Source organism: Micromys minutus, assembly GCF_963924665.1.
Source record: "Micromys minutus genome assembly, chromosome: 15".
NCBI lineage: Eukaryota > Metazoa > Chordata > Mammalia > Rodentia > Muridae > Micromys > Micromys minutus.
In genome coordinates, this window is record NC_137984.1 from 34,590,370 (window position 1) to 34,611,556 (window position 21,187).

At 35.9% G+C, this 21,187-nt stretch overlaps 1 protein-coding gene across 1 annotated transcript in view; it reads left to right on the plus strand.

Annotated features, from left to right (window-relative positions):
* Nucleotides 1-21,187, plus strand: part of ATP11B (ATPase phospholipid transporting 11B (putative)) — an 87,816-nt gene that overhangs the window by 18,060 nt on the left and 48,569 nt on the right. Inside the window, exons 3-10 of the mRNA XM_080929180.1 lie at nt 1,132-1,221; nt 3,129-3,209; nt 6,303-6,410; nt 6,695-6,823; nt 7,816-7,919; nt 11,406-11,453; nt 13,986-14,050; nt 15,870-15,951. Coding sequence (XP_080785306.1) covers nt 1,132-1,221; nt 3,129-3,209; nt 6,303-6,410; nt 6,695-6,823; nt 7,816-7,919; nt 11,406-11,453; nt 13,986-14,050; nt 15,870-15,951 — 707 coding nt within the window. The remainder of the gene's footprint in view (nt 1-1,131; nt 1,222-3,128; nt 3,210-6,302; nt 6,411-6,694; nt 6,824-7,815; nt 7,920-11,405; nt 11,454-13,985; nt 14,051-15,869; nt 15,952-21,187) is intronic.

Sequence of the window (21,187 nt, forward strand, 5' to 3'; positions counted from 1 at the left end):
CTGGATCTCACTGTGTAGATCATGTCAGTAGTTTTGCTACTGTTAGGAGTAATAAAGTAAATATCTGGTATGCAACCCTTATGAAAACGTCATTTGACCTTCAAAGGGGTCGTGACTCACAGGTTGAGAACCACTTATCTAAGGGTATGTGCCACTATGCCCAGTTTGGTTGTTCTATCTTAATTCAATGACCACAGTCACCTTATATTAAATTTAAACTTCCTTGAAAAGGTCATTTATAAAGTCATACATGACCATAGAGAGGTCTGACTGATTCTGTTATCTTAACCACTATTACATAATAGTTAAGGTAACTTTAAAACTCAATAAATTATTTTTAAAGTATTTCCACATTGAATAGTATATCCCTTCCCTCTCGATGGTAGGATATGTACAGATTTTTTATTTATTCAATATGTTAATGTTTATATTTTAGAAAACATGAAAATAATGTTTTGTCATTAGTAAGCTGCTTTGTGTGTGAGCTTCTTATCCTCAGCTTCCCTTGTTGATATGAGTGAGTCTCATGAGCCAGCCAAAGGAAATCTGGTCTTTTAAAACCAAGTTGTATGGGACTGGGGAGATAGATGGCTCAGAGGTTAAGATCATTTAATGCTCATACAAAGGACTTGATTTCAGTATCCATCATCCACATGGCAGCTTTCAACCGTCTAACTCCAGATCTGTGGTGGCTTAGTATATTCTGTACTCCACAGGTACCACGCACACATGTGGTGCACACACACACACACACACACACACACACACACACACACACACACACTTTTACACACACATTTTAAAGGTTGTATTATTATTATTTGTGTGTGTGTGAGTGTGGGTGTCTGTGGAGCCCTGAGGATTCAGACCGTCCTAGAGCTGGAGTTACAGGCAATTTCGAGTCACCTGTCTTGGGTGCTGAGAATTGAATTTGAGTCCCCTGTAAGAGCGGTCTGTACACTTTTAACTATGGAACCATCTTCCCAGTCTCTTGAAAGCAGATATCTTGAATCCATTTACCTTATTGCCAATGTATATAATTGTTTTCTTTAAAATTACAGAGAGAAAAATATTGTTGGTATCATAATTTATATAAGTGTTTGTTGACCTTTCTTTTCTCTTTTTTCCTAGTATACTATATGGAATTTTGTTCCAAAAAATTTATTTGAACAGTTCAGAAGAGTGGCAAACTTTTATTTTCTTATTATATTTTTGGTTCAGGTAAGTATTATCACTCCTTGAATTACTTATGAACTTGCTGCCTAACATATATTTTACAATATGGAAAAGTTACATATGTATTCCTAGTTGTTTGATTATGGGGTTGTTTTTCTTCTGCAGCTTCCCCATTGTGTTAATGAATAAATTATTTAAATCAAATCTAGATTTCTAAAACATAGGCTATCCATTTTAAGATCAATTGCATTTTGTTTCTTTACTAGTGTGTCTTTGTAAGGATGAGTGTAAGCTAAGCTAAGAGCAGAACTTGTAACTTTTCTGATGCCTGCTCATCAGGCTTTAGCTGTTAATGAGTAATGCATCATTGCCACATGTCTGCCTATGGACTCATCTTAGCACAAGATTGTGTGTGTGCTTAAACTTTGTTCTTTCAACATCTGTAATCACAGATGTTCAAGAGGCTGAGGCAGATGAGGATTGCTCATACCAGGAGTTTGATGCTAACCAGGCAACATAGTAAAATCCCAGCCCAATAAATCTTATTTAAATTTATAACTTTTAAACATTTCTCTCCCTCTGTTTCTTACTTTGTCCTCCTCCTCCTCTTTTTTTCCCACATCTTTTTCCTTCTTTTCTCCTCCTCTTTCTCTTCCTCCTCTTCTTCCTTCTCCACTTCTATGTGTGTGTGTTCCTTAGAGTCTTATTATATAGCCTAGACTGGTTATGAACTTACTTTCTGTCTGCATCTGCCCTTCTGGAATTACAAGTGTTTACCACCACATTCATTATTTTAATTTTTAAGTATTTACAAGAGCACTTTCTGAGCTTAAATCTGAGGTCATCATAAACTATTAAGTAATTTCTTAATCTAAATTCTTTTGGCTTTCAAATTTATTTATATATATGTGTGTATCAAAATATAAGTTGAAACTGAAATATAAATTAATTTGTAAATATAGTAATTATCATTTTATTATGCTTATTATTTCTGTTAAAATCTTAGATTTTTTTTCTTCAGTGTTAAATTAATTGTTTAAACTCTAAACTGGTCTATCAACAGAACCTAGGATTTCAAAAGAAAAGTTAAAATTACTCAAATAATCATTTTAAACCTTTAGGAAACAATTAGTTTTAAAATGCTTTTCTTCATGAGTGAAAAGGAACTTGTAATTTCCTATCTACAGAGTGTCTAGTAGTTTTCCTGGAAAATGAAATTAAGCTATGTTCACATGGCATGTGTGCAGTTGTGAAAGTGTAGCTTTCACATTATTAGATAATATATATAGATCAGCATTATATTGAATAGAGCAAATTAATTGGCCTATGCAGAAGGGAAATGAATACATCATAAAATTTGTGTTCAAGCCTATGTAATTACTGCAAATACTTCTTTAGCAACTTAAAGAAACTTCAGTTATATGATTTTATATCATAATTGAAACATCATTTTCCTAGCTTTTCCATTCTTGGTTCTCTTTCATTAGGATTGAGTTTGTCTTGAATTGCAGGTTAACGTTGCTAACACACTTCTCAGCATTTTGTAGGGTGTACAAAAGAGTATGAAATAAGACCCATTGTCGTTCTGCTTGTGGGTAACAGAACTTGAGAACTGTGAAAGCAAAGGAGCCGCATTTGGTAGTGCATGTCTAGAATCCTAGCAGTTGAGCAGCAAAGACAAGGAAAGAGGGAGTGGTTCAGTTTTGTGTGGCATATGTAGCAAAATCCTGTCTCAAAGGCAAAATAGCAATAAAAGTGGAGAAATTGAGTTCAGCCTAGCAGTGTATGAGAGTGTGTACAACAGAGACCCAACCAAGCCTGTGAGGTTGTCAAGAAAATGAAATAGTAAATTAAAGTGTGTGCATTGTACAACAGTGTGAGATTTGGAGTACTACTAAGAAAACACATACAATATAAATGTGCAATACTCCTCATTCTTTCTTTCAATCTAGCTTATGATTGATACGCCTACCAGTCCAATTACCAGTGGGCTTCCATTGTTCTTCGTGATAACAGTAACTGCCATAAAACAGGTACGTCATACTTCCTGCTTTAGTTCTTCCAAAATTGATTCAGATCAACATTATTGTGAGAACAATTTCATAACAAAGCAGCAGATTTATTTGATGCACAAGTTATATTCTAGGTACCTTGTGACTGACTCATGAATGAATGCAATCATTAAAATACTGTCTTGACATAGGAACCAATCTAAAAACAAGTATATGAAACAAATTTGTATAATCATTCTTGTAGTTTGGTGAAGTATGGTTCAAAGGAAGTAAGTGTATAGATTAGAGCACTTCTTTTGGTGCAAACATTTGCACTTTCCTAAATCTTATAGTTTCTTCAACAAAGCTAGTTTTTTGTGTTTTGTATGCTAGTACCCTGATGGAAGTAATTTTAGCCAGAGTATAAGTTGACATTAAGATTTAGGAAAGGAGAAGTAGAGTATTGGGTAAGCATACTAATTAAGAAATAATATCTTTAAAATGTCAAATTGATATTGCTACCACTTCTCAAAACATCTAGTCACGATCTCAGTGCTACAGAGATGATTCCTTTTGCTAGGCAGAGAGTTCATTGCATTTTTTTAAACCTAAATAATACTAAAATTTTCTGTTTTATCATTTGTAAAAATACCATGCTAGTTGATGGAAAAATGAAATTAATGAATACAGTTGTAGTTCTGGAATGAAGCATTGCTTAGTTAACTTTGCCTTTTCTCTGTGTGGAAATTAATTACTGTGTGGCCATTATTTGCTGGTAAAGGTCAGAGGACAACTCACAAGAATCAGTTCTTTACTTCTCCCATGTAGATCCCAAGTATTAAACTTATCAGGTTTAGTGGCAGGTACCTTCATCTGTTACCATCTCACTGCCAACCCTACTTTATTTTAATTGATGGATACAAGATAAGAAGGGTCTATAGATTATCACTTATGTTATGTAACTAGTGTGTCAGAACAATAGTCATAGCTCTTAGAAAATCTGATTTCTCTTCTTTTTTCTATTGGAGACTAGGATTTACTTGTGTAATTCAGCAAGCATTTGGGTCATTCCAGACAGTCACAGACTTAGTTTTCCAAGGATTATTTATTTCATCAGAGTAACATTTATTTTTCCTTTGGGCCTGTCTTAATTTATTTTTACTAAGCGATTTCATCCTGTCAGTTTCTGTGTTCATGTTCTCAAGTTTACATCCTGAAACTTTGGAACCACATACCATATTCGTGCACATGCACATACACATATATGCACTCATTTGCACATTTCCATTTAGACACCTCAAAAGAATTGTACATAGAACTCAGTGCTTTCCTTTCTGAAGTCACGCTGCTCCTGTGTTCCTAGCTTATTAGTGGTACTATAGTTCTTTGTCTGCTTCTGTCTTTGCCTTTAAGATGAACCCAATTAGTTTGAGAAACCAGCATCTCTCACCCAGACCACTGTTATTCTCCTGACAGTCTTTTACTTCTGTTTTTAGCCTCCCTATTTCTGCAGTACCTGAATTGATCTCTTAGCTTTGGATCATACTACCCTCTTCTTAAAAGCGTTCAAGGAAATCTTGTTGAATGCAGATCAAATGTCAGTGTTTTTAGTTACCTATGGAGACATACACAGTGTTCACTAGTGCCTAATTAACTTCCTACAGTGTTTACTCAGTGTCTTCTGGTCACACCCCTTACCTCGTTATCAAACACAGTAAATGTGCTTCTATTACAAAGCCTATGACTTGCTATATTCTTTTTTTGGAAGGTTCTTCCAGATAATTGCATTAACTCAGGCCCCAATTTTATCCTAAAATCAGCTCTGAATATGCTTAAGATATTTATAAGCCCCAGCCCTTACTAAGGAACTATGAGTTAAAGAGTACTGGGAGGCAGAGTGCCTTTGTCCCTCCCTCCCTCCCTCCCTCCCTCCCTCCCTCCCTCCCTCCCTCCCTCCCTCCCTCCCTCCCTACCTCCCTCCCTCCCCCCCATCTCTCTTTTATTCTTTTATTCTCCAACTGTTTCTGAGGTTTTATTTTAATTACACTTCTCCCTTCCTTCTTCCTCCAAATCTCTCATATATGCCTCCCCACTGTCCTTCAATTGTATACATACGTTTGTATGTACACATCTATTCCTAAATAGAACCTGCTGAGTCTATATAATGTTAGGTCTATGTTTTCAGGGCTGTTTGGCACTGGACAATCAGGTGGGGGTGGGATGCTCTTACTGCACCAAGCTTTAAATGGTCGGCTGTAGCTCATTGTATAGCACTAAGGCCCCACAGGCTTTTCCCAGTGCAGTTTGACGTGTTTGTTGGTGTCCTCAGTTTTCAGCATGTTTGGACAGTCATGTTAATGATACTTCATGGCTGTAGGTTCCGTTGTTACCTAGCAGACACAATCTCAAGCAAATTCTCTGAACCTCTGGCTCTTACAATTTCTGTCCATCTCCTCCTGCAGCATTCCCTCAGCCTTAGGTGTGTGAGCCTTTTGTAGAGCTATTGGGATTGAGCTCCATAACTGCGTTTTGATCTGTTTTGGTTTTCTGTAGTGGTCTCTGCAGAAGAGAAGTTCCCTTGATGAGGGGTAAAGGCATCATTTTTCTGTGGTACAAGGACAAATGTTTATACCACCTCTTCCCCCTTCCCCCACTCATGCCCATGCCTTAGCTGAGTTTGTTCACATTCACAAAAAGACATTGCAGGAAAGTTGGCTTGTTGAGAGAGAGGTTTCTAAAATACGTGAATATTTAATAAAGATATTTATAAGACCTCAAATGGAGATATTAATAATGCAGTTATAAATTTACTTTTGGAATTCAGAAGAAATTTGAGTTTGAGAAAAAATATTTAGAATTATCAGTATACTTTATATAATTTGAATACATAGAAATAAGGAGAGTAACTTTATTACTTAGAGTAAAGTATGTGGAAAGCACTTATAAACCTTGACGAGAAAACAAGAAGAGTCGGATCTCAGGATACCAGGAGCACATACGTAATAGAAATAGTTAATGCTTCTGGTAAAAGTGAATGCTAGACCTGTCATTTCTGTTGTAGGCATCAGAGTAGCCTAGTAGAATTCTGCTGAATGTTCCCCAGAAACTAGGATAATGTTTCTCCTTTATTTATAGGGTTATGAAGACTGGTTACGCCATAACTCAGATAATGAAGTAAATGGAGCTCCTGTTTATGTTGTTAGAAGTGGTGGGCTTGTAAAAACTAGATCAAAAAACATCCGGGTATGTATATGGGAAATGATATAAAATTGTATTTTGCTATCATACTTTTAGTCTTAATTTTTATCTACAGTTTATATTATAAAATGCTATGTATGTGCATGTGTGTATCTGTGTGTATATCAGTTACAGAGTATTTGCTTCACATGCTCAATGCCCCAAGTTCATTTACATTGCAAAAAATATATACAAAGTAAAATATTGTAATAAGCCACCTATTTAGAACAGAATGTAAATAAATCCTGCCCTTTAAAATGTATAATCACTTTTCTCCTGATTTCCTATAGGTGGGTGATATTGTTCGTATAGCCAAAGATGAAATTTTTCCTGCAGATTTGGTGCTTTTGTCCTCAGATCGACTTGATGGTTCATGTCATGTTACAACCGCTAGTTTGGATGGGGAGACGAACCTAAAGGTCTGTTCATGTGTATGTTTCAGTACTACTTTGGGTGAATATAATGCCTCATGTTAATACTGCTTTTCTTTTATAAAGTTCTTTTATAAGTTACTGAAACTTAAACTTTTACAAAAGTTGATGGATTGAGACAATGGCTGTGTTAGTAGTGTGCTTACTACCCAATATAAGCATCTGAATTTGAATCCCTAGCATCTTCTTAATAAAAGGACAGATACAGTAGCACATACTTTTAATCCCAGCACTGAGAAGTAGATGGGGCATCTCTGGAGCTCCATAGCCAGTCAGTTTAATCAAAATGGTGAGCTTCATGTGCATTGAGACCTCGTCTCCATAGGTACAAAGGAGAGAGATTGAAGACTCCCCAAGTCAGCTTCGGGGATCCATACACATGTGCATATCTGAATTCTGCATACTCATCTGTAGATACACACGTGTGCAACTAAAGTTTAAAATTTAAGTTTATTATTATGTGCTTAAAAGCATTCTCATCTTGGCTTTGTTCATATTGAAACTGGAAATGGATAATGTTTTAGGGAAAATAAAATAAAATCTTTTAATTATTTTGATGCTTTTTTAAAAAACCCAGACTGGCCTCAAACTTCTGACAATCCTACCTCTGCCTCTTAAATATTGTGATTAGATGTGAACCACCATGCCCAACTTGATGTAGTTTAGTCAAGAAGAAGAGTATAAAATTTCCCAGTTTTCAGAGCCTAATAAAGGGTGAAAATTCACATTTTTCTACTAAATAGTATATAATAAATCTTTAGACAATTGATTGCAAATAAACTCAAAATGAGTCCAGGATTGGTCCAGGTAAATACAGCATTCCATTGGTTATCTGCTTATTTCTAATTGTTTCTCCTTTGTCATCTTAGCAGAGTGATCTATAATCTAGTATGCCATGATTTCATCTGGCAAACATTTGAGGTAGTTGTTATCTGAGGTCAGGGTTAGATAAATTTCAGTCCTTTTCTGATTTTTTTCAGACACATGTGTCAGTTCCAGAAACAGCAGTATTACAAACAGTTGCCAACCTGGACAGTCTGATAGCTGTAATAGAATGCCAACAACCAGAAGCAGATTTATACAGGTATGGTGTGTTACTTGGTGAGCTCATCTTCATTTAACAGCTTCTATTAGAAGTAAAATGCTAATGGACTATTATTAAATAGTCACAAATAGCTTACAAAATTATTTTTAAATTTTAATTTATGAAATTTACTAATATAAAAATTCTAATAGGTCAGGTTTCTCTCAAGAAGACCTTGTTTTCATAACCATAAACAAAAATAAAACTTAAAAAGTTTTATTACATTTTACTTATTTGTGTGTATATGTGTGCATGTGTGTGTGTGTTTAGGCATGTGCATGCCGCTGTGTGTATGAAGGTCAGAGGACTTCTCTTGGGAGTGTGTTCTTTCCTTCTACTATGGGGATTATGGAGTTGAACTTATAAGACTTGGCAGCAAATGCCTTTACTCATGAGACATGGTGTTCTGAAATTGAAATTCTTATTGGAATTGGTAATAATATTTGTGGGGAGGTTTTCAATTAACTTGAGAAATAGGAAACAATTTGATAAAATCCTAAGCAAAAGATACCAATAAATGTGTTGGTATTAGGCTGGTATTAACATGGGAGTATTTTGTTGTGCATGTGTTTATCTTGGCGTATGCACCTGTGTATGCATACCTGTAGAGGCTAGAGGTCAATGTCCTGTCTCTTCCTCAATCGTTTCCACCTTACTTACTGAGGTAAGTCTGTTACTGAAACTGGAGTTGGTAGATTGGGCAGGACTGGCTGGCTGTTGAGCTCCAGGGCTCTTCCTGTCCCTGCCTCATCAGCATTGGGCTGACAGGTGTGCACTGCTGGCCAGCTTTCAGTCAGGTAGTAAGGATGGAGCTTGGTTCTCATGCTGATAGCAAACTCTTCACTAAACCACCTCCTCAGCCTTAGCTCTGTAAATTATTCTGGTAGGGCATATTACGTTGAGAGGAAAACGTTAACAGCACCACTATGTCATGATCCTGCGTTTGATTCCAAGGGTTTAAGCGTGTATATGTGAAGCCTAAAATACATATATACTTCCAAACATTAACAGTGTTAAGTAGTGAGATTCCTATGGTTGTTGCCGTAGTCTGCTTCTGCATTGCTTTGATAAACATGAAGACCGAAAACAACTTGGAGCGGTAAGGGTTTATCTCATCTTAAGTTTACAGGTCCACCATGAAGAATTCTGAGTAGGAACCCAGAGGCAAGAATGAGCAGAGACCATGGAGAAACGGTGTATAGTGGCTTGTTCCCCACTGGTTTTCTAGTTTGCTTTTTTATCCCCTTATATATTTTTTTAAATGTTAATTGGTCATTTTATTTATTTACATTTCAAATGTGTTCCCCCATTTCAGTCTTCCCTCTGCAAAGTCCCATCCCATTCCCCTTCCCCTTTGCCTCTGAGAGGGTGGTCCCCTACCCACCTACCCACCCACTCCCTCCTCACCACTCTAGCAAACCCCTATACTGGGGCAACAAACCTTCACAGGACCAAGGGCCTTTCCTTCCACTGATGCCAGATGGAGCAATCCTCGCTACATAGATTGCTGGAGCCATGGGCCCATCCATGTATACGCTCTGGTTGGTGGCTTAGTCCCTGGGAACTGTGAGGGATCTCGTAAATTGATACTGTTGTTCTTCCTATGGGGTTACAATCCCCTTCAGTTCCTTCAGTCCTTCCCCTAGCTCTTCTGTTGGTATCTGATGGTTCGCTGTGAATATCTGCATCTGTCTTAGTCAGATGCTGGCAGAGCCTCTCAGAGGACAGCCATGCTAGGCTATAGTGTGCAAGTACTTCTTGGCATCAGCAATAGTGTTGAGGTTTGGTGTCTGCCAATGGGATGGATCCCAAGGTAGGGTGGTCTCTGGATGGCCATTCCCTGTCTCTGTTGCATTTTTTGTCCTTGAGTTTTTTGTGAACCTGGTGGGGTCAGAACTCCTGGGGGTCAAGCTGTCAGTCTAGTTCACTTTTTTATGTAACCTAGCTCTACCTGCCCACTGTGGGCAAGGCCCTCTCTCATCAACCCACAATCTAGAAAATGCCCCACAGACTTGCCTTTAGGCCAGTCAAATGACAGCATGTTCTCAGCTATCTCAGGTTCTCTTTTCAATGTGACAAAAATAAACTAACCAGGAAAACTACTACTTCCTTTTTGCCATTACTGTTTATCTAAATAGTTTGTAAAACATATTTGTGTGTGCTAGTATACTTTAGTATAGCTCCTATTTTTAATCAGAAAATAATGACATAGTTATTTATACTTTGGAAGGACAAAGATGAAGGACTGCAGAAAGGGCTGGTCCCGCATAGACCTGGCTTAAACACATACTAGAATGCTGGAATCAAGGATAATGGCATACGGAGAGCGAAGGCCCTTTCTGTAGTTAACTAGGTAAAACAAAAGACTTCTTAAAGGGGTTCAGGGAAAACCAGCCCAATTGGATCTAAATATGAAGTCTAGATAAACTTCTTCAGAATAAGGAGAATGATAACAGTACTCCCTTGATATAAAACCTGATAGAAGAAAAAATGAATAATCATAAAGAAGTAATGAAGTTAAATTCTTAAGCAGATAAAAGATCTGGGTCTGTAATGGGAAGGGCAGAAGTAGGCATTTGGAAAGGAATTCTTAATCTTTTTTATTTGCTCTGTGGACATCAGACATGCATGCCTGTGGTACATAGACATATACAGTTGAATCACCCATATGTGTGTGTGTATACATATACACATATATATGTATATAATAAACAAATATAACAATATATATATGACAAAAATAATAAATTAAAACCTTTTTAGAATCTCTTTACCTAAAGATTAACTTGAAGCTTTATCCAGAATTTGCTTTCTGACTGTAAGGGACTTGTGCTCTTAAATTAACTGTGTACACTGTGCTGTTTTCAGTCATGGAAACTGGAGCTGAAAATCTAGACTCTGGAAGTCTATTATGGTAATGGACTGTTGAGCCTAGATTTTCTTATAAAGGATCTCGAGAGTATCTCATGCTTGAGCTGGCTGCTTTAGCTCTCCTAGTTATCTGAAACATAGTGGTTGCTCATTGGATATTTGTTGAATGGATAAAATAAATATTTGATCTGGTTCTGGTGATTTGTAGGTCACAGAGAACTGTAGTAAACTGTAGTGAAATATATAGACATTCATTGTTGGCTAACATTTATATGTATTTTTGTGTAGTAACTTATAAGTTAGTGTGAGAAGTAGAGGTAATAATAGTGACATGTGACACTTACATGAACATTGTGAAAAGCAACAAGCCTGGTGTGGCCTCTAGTGCCTGTAACCCCAGCACTGAGTGGATGCAGGGCAGAAACAGGAAGTTTGCAGCAGCGTGCTGGCTAGTAACCTGCATGAAAAACGGAAAGCTTCAGGGTCAGAGAGAGTTCTGCTGTAGAGGAATAAGACAGATTGCTACAGTGCTGTGCTCCTGCATACAATGGTGCACATGCAGTCTCCCCGTTTGATTTCTTAAGTTACCTATTTTTGTAATACATTCTTTTATAGATTTATGGGACGAATGATAATAACACAGCAAATGGAAGAGATTGTAAGGTAAGAATAAATCATATTATCTACTTATTGTAATTGGAAACTGGTAGAGAGCAAAAGTTAAAGGGAATTAAGTAAATACACAGCATCTCATGGGAAAACATAAATGTAAAAATATGTGAGCAGCCAGCAGTTTTTAGGAGCAACAAGTGAAAATGAAACATTCCATATAATGACATAAAAAGTAAGTTTGTAGATTTCTATATTTGCATTTTTGATAGTCCTTGGTAGCAACTTTGAAATTAAATGTTGCTGCTTTAATTCAGATCCTTAATATTTAAATCATAATACTCAGAGTTGAGTGAGTTAGGTTCAGTTTCATGGTGCAGCAAGTATACCATATAGGAAGTCCAGAATTCAGTCCTCTTACCACAAAAAAGTCTTAAAAAGATGTATGTTTTGCATAATGTTTAGTAAATGTGAATTCTGTGGTTGACTTTATTTTAAAGTTACTGAGTGAAGCTAATGTATTTAGTGACCAATTCTGAATTGTTGTACTTTCTTTTGATTGGTTTTGTTGTTGTTGGTAGCTTTTGTCTGTTTTAGCATCTAAATAGGAGACTTTAAGTCAGTTTAAAGATTTGCTAATAGGATGAGATTATATTTTTATTTATGACCTGAAGGATCTTAACTCAGCCATTAAGTTTTTATTTTAATCAGTAGCAGAAAGAGTTGAACATTTCAAAATTAGATCTTCAAGATAAGTTATCATAATGTGTATCAGCACTGACTCATATTTTAATAAACATTAGCATAGAACGTGCATTCAATAAATGTTAATAATACGTTTTATACACACACACACACACACACACACACACACACACACATGAGATCCCAGATGAATAACTGTGACTAAGTTTGTTTTCCCCAAGATTTATTTATATATTTTATGTATATGAGTACACTGTCACTGTCTGCAGACCCACCAGAAGAGGGCATCAGATCCCATTAGAGTTGGCTGTGAGCCACCATGTGGATGCTGGAAATTGAACTCAGGACCTCTGGAAGAGCAGTCAGTGCTCTTAACTTCTGAGCCATTGCTCCAGCCCCAGTTAAAATTGTTTTAATTTCTGTACTGAAATAGTGAAAATGTTGTGATGCATCATCTAAATTGTGTTCTAAGATATTGTGTCTGGTAAAGAAACATAGTATAATACACTCAGTCCTGAGAGGCTGAAAAATGAGCTGTGTTCTTTACTGGAACAACTTCAGTTAACCATTGAATTGTCTTTCATTTGTAAGCTGTTATGGTATCCAAGTTGTGTGTGCATTTCTTTTAACCATTAGCACCAATATCATGTTATTGAATAGAAAACAATAGGGAATGAGTGTTTAATGGCATATGGTTTTTTGTAGTGATGGAAGTGTTTTCAGTGAAACAGGTATTTGTAGCTGCTGAGTAGTTAGTTAGTCACCACACTGGTTCTGCCATATCAGATATGAGTACTCACCAAACAGAACTCTTTAGTAAAACCATATTTGGTAAACGTGTCGCAGATGCCTGCTTTCTTGGTTCAGTGTATTTTATTTACACAGTGTTTGGGTTTGCTGATATTTTTATAAATGATTCAGATCTTGTTTGATTTGAATAAATATACTTTTGTATGTTTCCGAAAGGTTTAAGGACTATCAACAATATAAAAGCCTTTTAACTTATCCACGACAGACTCTTAATCATCTTGCCATCATTAAGAAAATACAAGTTCCTTTGTAATTACTCGTTTTCATTATGTATCTCCTTAATGGAGAAATATTCAAACAGCAAGTAGGCCTGTACACTTAGAGGTGTGCCGTGCAAGTAGTCAGCTTGTGTTTTGTGATGTATAAAACACTAACATATCTTGTATATTTTATACTCTAACATAATTTTAATTATGTAGAACTTGTGTGTTTATATATTGTAGATCTCACGATAATTTTATGTTTGCACTGCATTTCCATTCTGTATTTTCCTTTCTAAAACTGTTAATTTTGTTAACCATTTAAGTTTTGTCTTCTAAGTTTCTTAAATCACTGTTTAATTTTTCATTTTATGTTTAGAATTTTTGACATTATTGGCTTTGTGAGTTTATCTAAATGTATAATTTTCTTTTTAAGCCGGTAACGTTAATTTTTAAAAGTTTGTGTGTATGGGTCTTTTGCAAGCGTGTATCTGTGCACCACTTATGTGCCAAGTGCCAACAGAGGTCAGAGTGGATATCGGTTCCCTTGGAACTGCAGTTAGAGATGGTTGTGAGCTGCCATATCAGTGCTGGGAATCAAACTGAGGTCCTTTGCAAATAGCCAGTTCTCTTAACTGTGGAGTGATCTCTTTAGCCCTGCCATTAATCTCAAAATGACTAACGCTAAAGCAGATGTGGTTGTTATGGTAACTAATATTATTAGCCCAGGAAGTATTATAGTAGCTGAGATTTTGACTTTATATGAAAACATGTTGTAACTACAGGTTAAGTACCTCTGACTGAAGATGCCTTTTAATTGAATTGAAATTTTAATAAATTCAGTACCTTTTGGATTTCTTTTTTTCTTTAGACCTCTGGGACCAGAGAGTCTCTTGCTTCGTGGAGCCAGATTAAAAAATACAAAAGAAATTTTTGGTTTGTACATACTTAAGTTTTTTTAATTGTTTGTATGTTTTGTATTGGTGCTTTTATATGAAGCTTTGCTTTTACAAACTTTGAGGTGCTGGGTACTGAACTCAGGTCTAGCATACAACAGGCACACACTCTGTATTGCTCTAGACAGTATCCCCAACCTCTGTAAAGAAGCTTTAAAAGCACAGCATTTTATGCTCCTTTGATTGCATATTACTTTGTTAAGTGAAATAATATATGATAATTTTCTTTTGAGGTTTGTTTTAATATTGTATTTTGTCATTGTTGTTAATCTCTTCTTGTGAGTAGCACTAGAGTGTCCCTTACTGTGATTGTGGATTACTATCCAGATGAGTACTAAGAACATGATTCCGGTGTACTTGAAGTAATATAGGTACAGTCAGTGTTTTCCAGTATCACCATAGTAGTCCACATTTATGCAATTTTGTTATGGTTATCCTTCAGTTGAATTAATAACTGCAGACATACTCTTGTATCAAGTAGTTTTCTACGGAATGTGGAAAGGGTGCTTGTTGAAACATACATTCTATTACTCAAAAGAAAGAGTAATAGTGCCCTGGCCTTTTAGAAGCCAGGCCTAAAGAGCACAGATTCTATGTTCTCTTGCATTAGAAATGCCTTACATGGGTATATCCAGAATGATGTAGGGCTAAATGTCTCCAGGGTTAAAGACTGGAAAGAACAAAGAATAGATATTTAAAGATAAAAACAGTCCAGCATTTTTAAAAGTTATTCAAGTATTCTCTAGTTAGGCAGAAAAGATGACTCCACAAAATTGTTAATGTGTTACAACCACTTTGAGCTGTACATGTTAAGTAGTTAGGTGGTACATTGATGTTACATGTATTTTGTTACCAATTTTAAAGAAAATTATAACAATGTTCTAATGTCTGAAACCAGACTAAACCTCCAAGATTTTTAGATTTTCTCATGAGACACTGAATCTTTTATGACTTCCTGGGAGTAATGTTTCTTTATTCTTGTTACTTTAAGGTAGGGATCCAAATTATGCTTAATTTTAGAAGCAAATGTATATTTTAACGCTTTTAGGTGGGCCTGTTGTTTGCATTAGAACCCTTTTCACTGTTGTTTCATTCGGAGGGTTGCTTTTTCTCAAATTGCATGGTTTCAGTGCTATTTTTCATTTTCATTATGATCCCCAAAATTAAAGAATAATAATTTTTCAAATTTGAAGTTAAGACACTTACTATAAGGGCACAGTTGATTCTGTGTCATTTCTTTCACATTATTTAGGAATGTCGATGAGCATTTAAAGTTTGATCTTGCCTAATTAGTTAAATTCTGCAGTTCTAGTCCCACTATTATGACTGTTCTCTCTCCCTTGAGAGTCTTGCATAGCATTTACTATGAATGCTTACTTTCATTCACTCCAAAAGGCATTAATATCATTGTTCAGTACTTAAGGAATGACATGTGGGCTCCAGATTCAGACATGCTGGGTCTTTAGCCTAATGCGTAGCTCCAGTTTATTGGAAATGTTTTTCTGTTGTTACTTTTTATTAACACCATTAGCACTGAATGCAGTGGCTATATATTATTCCATCTCCTTCTCTCCCCAATCTCAACTCAGAACATCTTTCACTCAAGTATCTGTTACAACTGAGAAACAAAACTCTATGCAGGTTGAATGTCTTGATCATCACAAGTTTAGGCTGAGCAGCCTTTAAAAGCTGTGAAAAGACTCAAGGAACTGTCAGATTATATAAACCCTCATACAGCTTTTTCTTCAATGTTTTCATGTTAGTGAATACATTTTAAATGGCAGTTTTATTTTTTATAGGTGTGGCCGTATACACTGGAATGGAAACTAAGATGGCATTAAATTACAAGAGCAAGTCACAGAAAAGATCTGCAGTAGAAAAGTAAGAAAACTCTTCACATCATTATATATGTAGCTTATATATGTATAATGTATGAAGATAGACATTTCAGTAGCTAGAGAGATGACAAAGTGGTTAAGAGCACTGTTGCTCTTGCAGACAATCTGGTTTGGTTCCCAGCACCCACATGGTGGCTCACAACCATTTCAAACTCTGGTCCTAAGAGTTCTAGTCATACAGAGCAATTAGACTCATGTAAGGCAAATACTCATACACATAAAAATGTGTTCCTTTAAAGCATTTTATATTACATATAAAAATGATATTCTTATTGGATACAAATGATACATATTTAGCATTTTGCATTGTGTTGATTTGACTGTTAGTGCTTAATGATTAAATATAGTGTAGGTTATAAGGCAGTAGCTCTGAATAAAATACTTTATGTGCACATATGAGAACCTGAATTCAGATACTCATTACTCATAGAAAAAGCTGGTTGTGGTGGCATGTACCTGTAACCTTCTGTGTAGAGACAGAAGATCACAGGGGCTTGTTAGTCAGCCGGTCAAGCAGAAATAGCATACTCTGTGTTTAGTGTGAAACTGTCTCAAGAACTAAGGTACAAACTGAGAGAGGGACATAGCAACCTTAAACACACATACACCTTAACACATACTTGTCTATTAGTGTAGCATGCAAATCCACATACAGGTACCCACATGTGCACACACATGTAAGTACACAGTAGTGTTGGAGCATACATATTGAAGGCATTCCAGCAATCTTAATACTTGGAAGGCAGAGACAGGAAGATCATGAGTTTGAGACTACTCTGGGATACTAGCAGTAAAAAGTGACCAAAAGCAGGTCAAAACTAGCAATGAGTCCAATCCTGAAGATGACTAGTAGGAAGTAAGAGAAGGAAAAAAAGGAAAAGTTTAAGCTGTATTTCTTCTTCTTTTTTTTTTTCCTGTATTTTTCTTTACTTGGTTGAATTGTCAGAGGACAAGGTTTAACACCGGAAGAGCACCTAGAAAGTTAGGAGAAAACAGGTAAGATAGCATAGGGAATAATGGACTTGAAAACTTATACATAAAACCTGCCTAAACTCTTGCATGGTTGATAAAACTGTGTAAGTATAAGTTGGCAATACACAAACAACAGAACATACAGGAATGCTGGGGAACAGGGAGGAGCTAAACAGAACTTTACCTTCAACACCTGCATTGAAGTTAGGTTCTTAAAGTTAACTGTCCACTCTAACACAAATCAACACTCTTCTAAGGATCATGAAAAGCTGTAGACTCTGCACCCTGCTATTTATAATACCCAGATGAAAATTTTAACAAAAGTGAGGGAGCGGAGTGCTTTTGCCAATGAGAGGGCATACACCAGGGCCTTGGGCTCAGTCTCCAGCATTCAAAAATAATGATTATTGAATAAATATGAATGAGACAGAATTGTAAAGACAAAAGCCTCATGAAAGTGTTTAGAATCTGGACTTAAGCAGATTTTTAAAAAGGATAACTCCTGAATGAAAAAGTTAATAAGTTAAACCTCATGTAAATTAAAAATATTTTCTTTTTTTTCATTGAACAACTTTATCTTAAAAAACAAAGATAAATGTACAGATTTTAAACATTTTCGCATAGAAGTATACGAATACATTTTTGTCAGTACTTGATTTTTTTAAAGGTTTGATAGTGTGCTTTAAAATCTTACTAGTTACAATGAGCATAAAGTACATGTAAAACAAGATGTAACCTGGAAATAGTCAAAGTTTTCTTGGTGTATAAAGATTAAGCATAATGGTTTTTCATTTTCTTTTCTTTCTTTCTTTTTTTTTTTTTTTTTGGTCTTTGTTTTTTTCTTGAACTTCATATGGTCTGTGAGATGTTTCTGGGGTGTTCAGAGTTTTCTGGGGCTAGTATCCAATTATCAGTGACTGCAATATTATGTCTGTTCTTTTGTGACTGGGTTATTTCACTCAGGATGATATTCTCTAGATGCATCCATTTTCCTAGGAATTTCATAAAGTCATTGTTTCTGATTGCTGAGTAGTACTCCATTGTGAAAATATACCACAATTTTTGTATCCTTTCATCTACTGAAGGACATCTGGGTTCTTTCTGGCTTCTGGCTATTATAAATAGGGCTGCTATGAACATTGTGGTGCATGTGTCTTTGTTGTATGTTGGAGCTTCTCTGGGGTATATGCCCAGAAGTGGAATAACTGGGTCTTCAGGTAGTACTATATCCAATTTTCTGAGGAATCGCCAGACTGATTTCCAGAGTGGTTATACCAGTTTACAACTCCACCAACAGTGAAGAAGTGTTCCTCTTTTGCCGCATCTTTGCCAGCATCTGCTGTCATCTGAATTTTTGATCTTAGCCATCCTGGTTGGTGTGAGGTGGAATCTCAGGGTTGTTTTGATTTGCATTTTCCTGATGGCTAATGATGTCAAGCACTTTCTTAGATGCTTCTCAGCCATTCGATATTCCTCAACTGAGAACTTTTTGTTTAGCTCTGTATCCCATTTTTAATAGGGTTGTTTGATTCTCTGATGTCTAGCTTCTTGAGTTCTTCCTTTGCCTTGGATATTAGGCCTCTATCAGATTTGGAGTTGGTAAAGATCTTTTCCCAATCTGTTGCCTGCTGTTTTGTTTCCTTGACACTGTCCTTAGCCTTACAGAAACTTTGCAATCTCATTAAGTCCCATTTTTCAATCTTTGACCTTAGAGCACTAGCCATTGGTGTTCTGTTCAGGAAATTTTCTCCTGTGCCTATGTGTTCTAAGGTTTTCCCTGCTTTCTCTTCTAATAATTTCAGTGAACCTGGTTTAATGTGGAGATCTTTGATCCATTTGCACTTGAGTTTTGTACAAGGAGACAAGAAAGGGTCTATTTTCATTCTCTTGCATGCTGAGTGCCAGTTGGACCAACACCATTTGTTGAAGACACTGTCCTTTTTCCATTGAATGTTTTCAGCTCCTTTGTCAAAAATCAAGTGACCATATATGTGAGGGCTCATTTCTGGATCTTCTATTCTATTCCATTGATCCACGTGCCTATCTCTGTTCTAGTACCATCAGTTTTTAGCACAGTTGCCTTGTAATATAGCTTGAGGTCAGGGATGTGATTCCAGAAGAAGTTATCTTGTTGTTGAGAATAGATTTAGATATTCTAGGTTTTTTGTTATTCCAGTTGAATTTAAACATTGGTGTTTCCAACTCTATGAATGATTGGGTTGGAATTTTGATGGGGATTGCATTGAATCTGCAGATTGCTTTTGGTAAGATGGTCATTTTTACAATGATGATCCTTCCAATCCATGAGCATGGAAAATCTTTCCATTTTCTGAGATGTTCTTCGATATCCTTCTTTAGAGATTTGAAGTTCTTGTCATACAGGTCCTTCACTTGCTTAGTTAGAGTCACACCAAGGTATTTCATATTGTTTGTGACTATTGTGAAGGGTATCTTTTCCCTAATTTCTTTCTCCACATGTTTGTCCTTTGAGTAGAGGAAGGCTACTGATTTGTTTGAGTTAATATTATATCCAGCCACTTTGCTGAACTTTTTTTTATCAGCTGTAGAAGTTCTCTGGTGGAATTTTTGGGGTCACTTACGTACACTATCATGTCATCTGCAAACAGTGATGTTTTTACTTTTTCCTTTCCAATTTATGTCCCTTTAACTTCCTTTTGCTGTCTAATTGCTCCAGCCAGGACTTCCAGTACTATGTTGAATAGGTAGGGGGAGAGTGGGCAGCTTTGTCTAGTCCCTGATTTTAGTGGGATTGCTTCAGGTTTCTCACTGTTAAGTTTGATGTTGGCTATTGGTTTGCTGTATATTGCTTTTATTATGTTTAGGTATGGACCTTGGGTTCCTGTTCGTTCCAAAACTTTAACATGAAGGGGTGTTGAATTTTGTCAAATGCTTTCTCAGCATCTAGTGAGATGACCATGTGGCTTTTTTCTTTGAGTTTGTTTATATGGTGGATTACATTGATGGATTTTCATATATTAAACCATCCCTGCATCCCAGGGATGAAGCCTGCTTGATCATGGTGAATGATCATTTTGATGTGTTCTTGGATTCAGTTTGCAAGGATTTTGTTGAGTATTTTTGCATCAATGTTCATAAATGAGATTGGTCTGAAGTTCTCTTTTCTTGTAGGGTCTTTGTGTGGTTTAGGAACGAGGGTTATTGTGGCCTCGAAAAATGAGTTAGGTAGTGTTCCATCTGACTCTATTTTGTGGAATAGTTTGGAGAGTATTGGTATTATGTCGTCAATAAATGTAGAATTCTGTACTGAACCCATCTGGACCTGGGCTTTTTTTGGTTGGGAGGCTTTTGATGACTGCTTCTATTTTTTTTAGGTGTTATGGGATTATTTAGATGGTTTACCTGGTCCTGGTTTAACTTTAGTATCTGGTATCTGTCTAGGAATTCATCCATTTCTTTGAGATTTTCCAGCTTTGTTGAGTATAGGCTTTTATAGTAGGATCTGATGATTTCTTGAATTTCCTCAGTTTCAGTTATTATGTCTCCAGCTCTTATGTCCATAGTTAGGCAAAGCTACAATATGGGAGACCTAGGGAGAAAAACCAGGATTACAGGTATTTTTGTACTCTGCAAACTTTTTGTGAAAACTTCGAGTTATGTTTTTATTTTCTCTGCATTCTCACCAGGTGTGGACTTCATCACACCATTGTGATTATGTTTATATATATATATATATATATATATATATATATATATATATATATATATATATATATATATATATAAATTGTTTAATGAAAAAAACATTTCTTTACTTTCATGAATATTTTGGTTTTTGATTTAAAATTAGATATCATATTAAGGTTACCCAATGAATGAAAAGAGGGATTCTGAATTCCTTACTTTGGTGATGATGAAATTCTAAAATTAGATTTGAATTTTTGTCACTAGCAAGGATGCTCCAATATCCTCATTTTTTTTTTAAACCAGATGTTTAAGATTGGCTAAAGTAGTAAGTAGGTATGACAGAAGTTTGGAAAAACATTTAATGCTATATAAATGTTCATTTTAGCCATTATAATTCGATAAACCTGAAAATCTGAGAATACTTATAGTAAATACCAGTGGCCAAAACTATTACTCAGTGTAACATTGTACATATTAGTTTATTTTTCCTGATAAGGTTGTTTTTACTGTTTTCTAGACTTTTATATCTGAGTACTCTGCTTACGTCATTTTCACCACAGCCTCTTCTTTCCAGCTTCTCT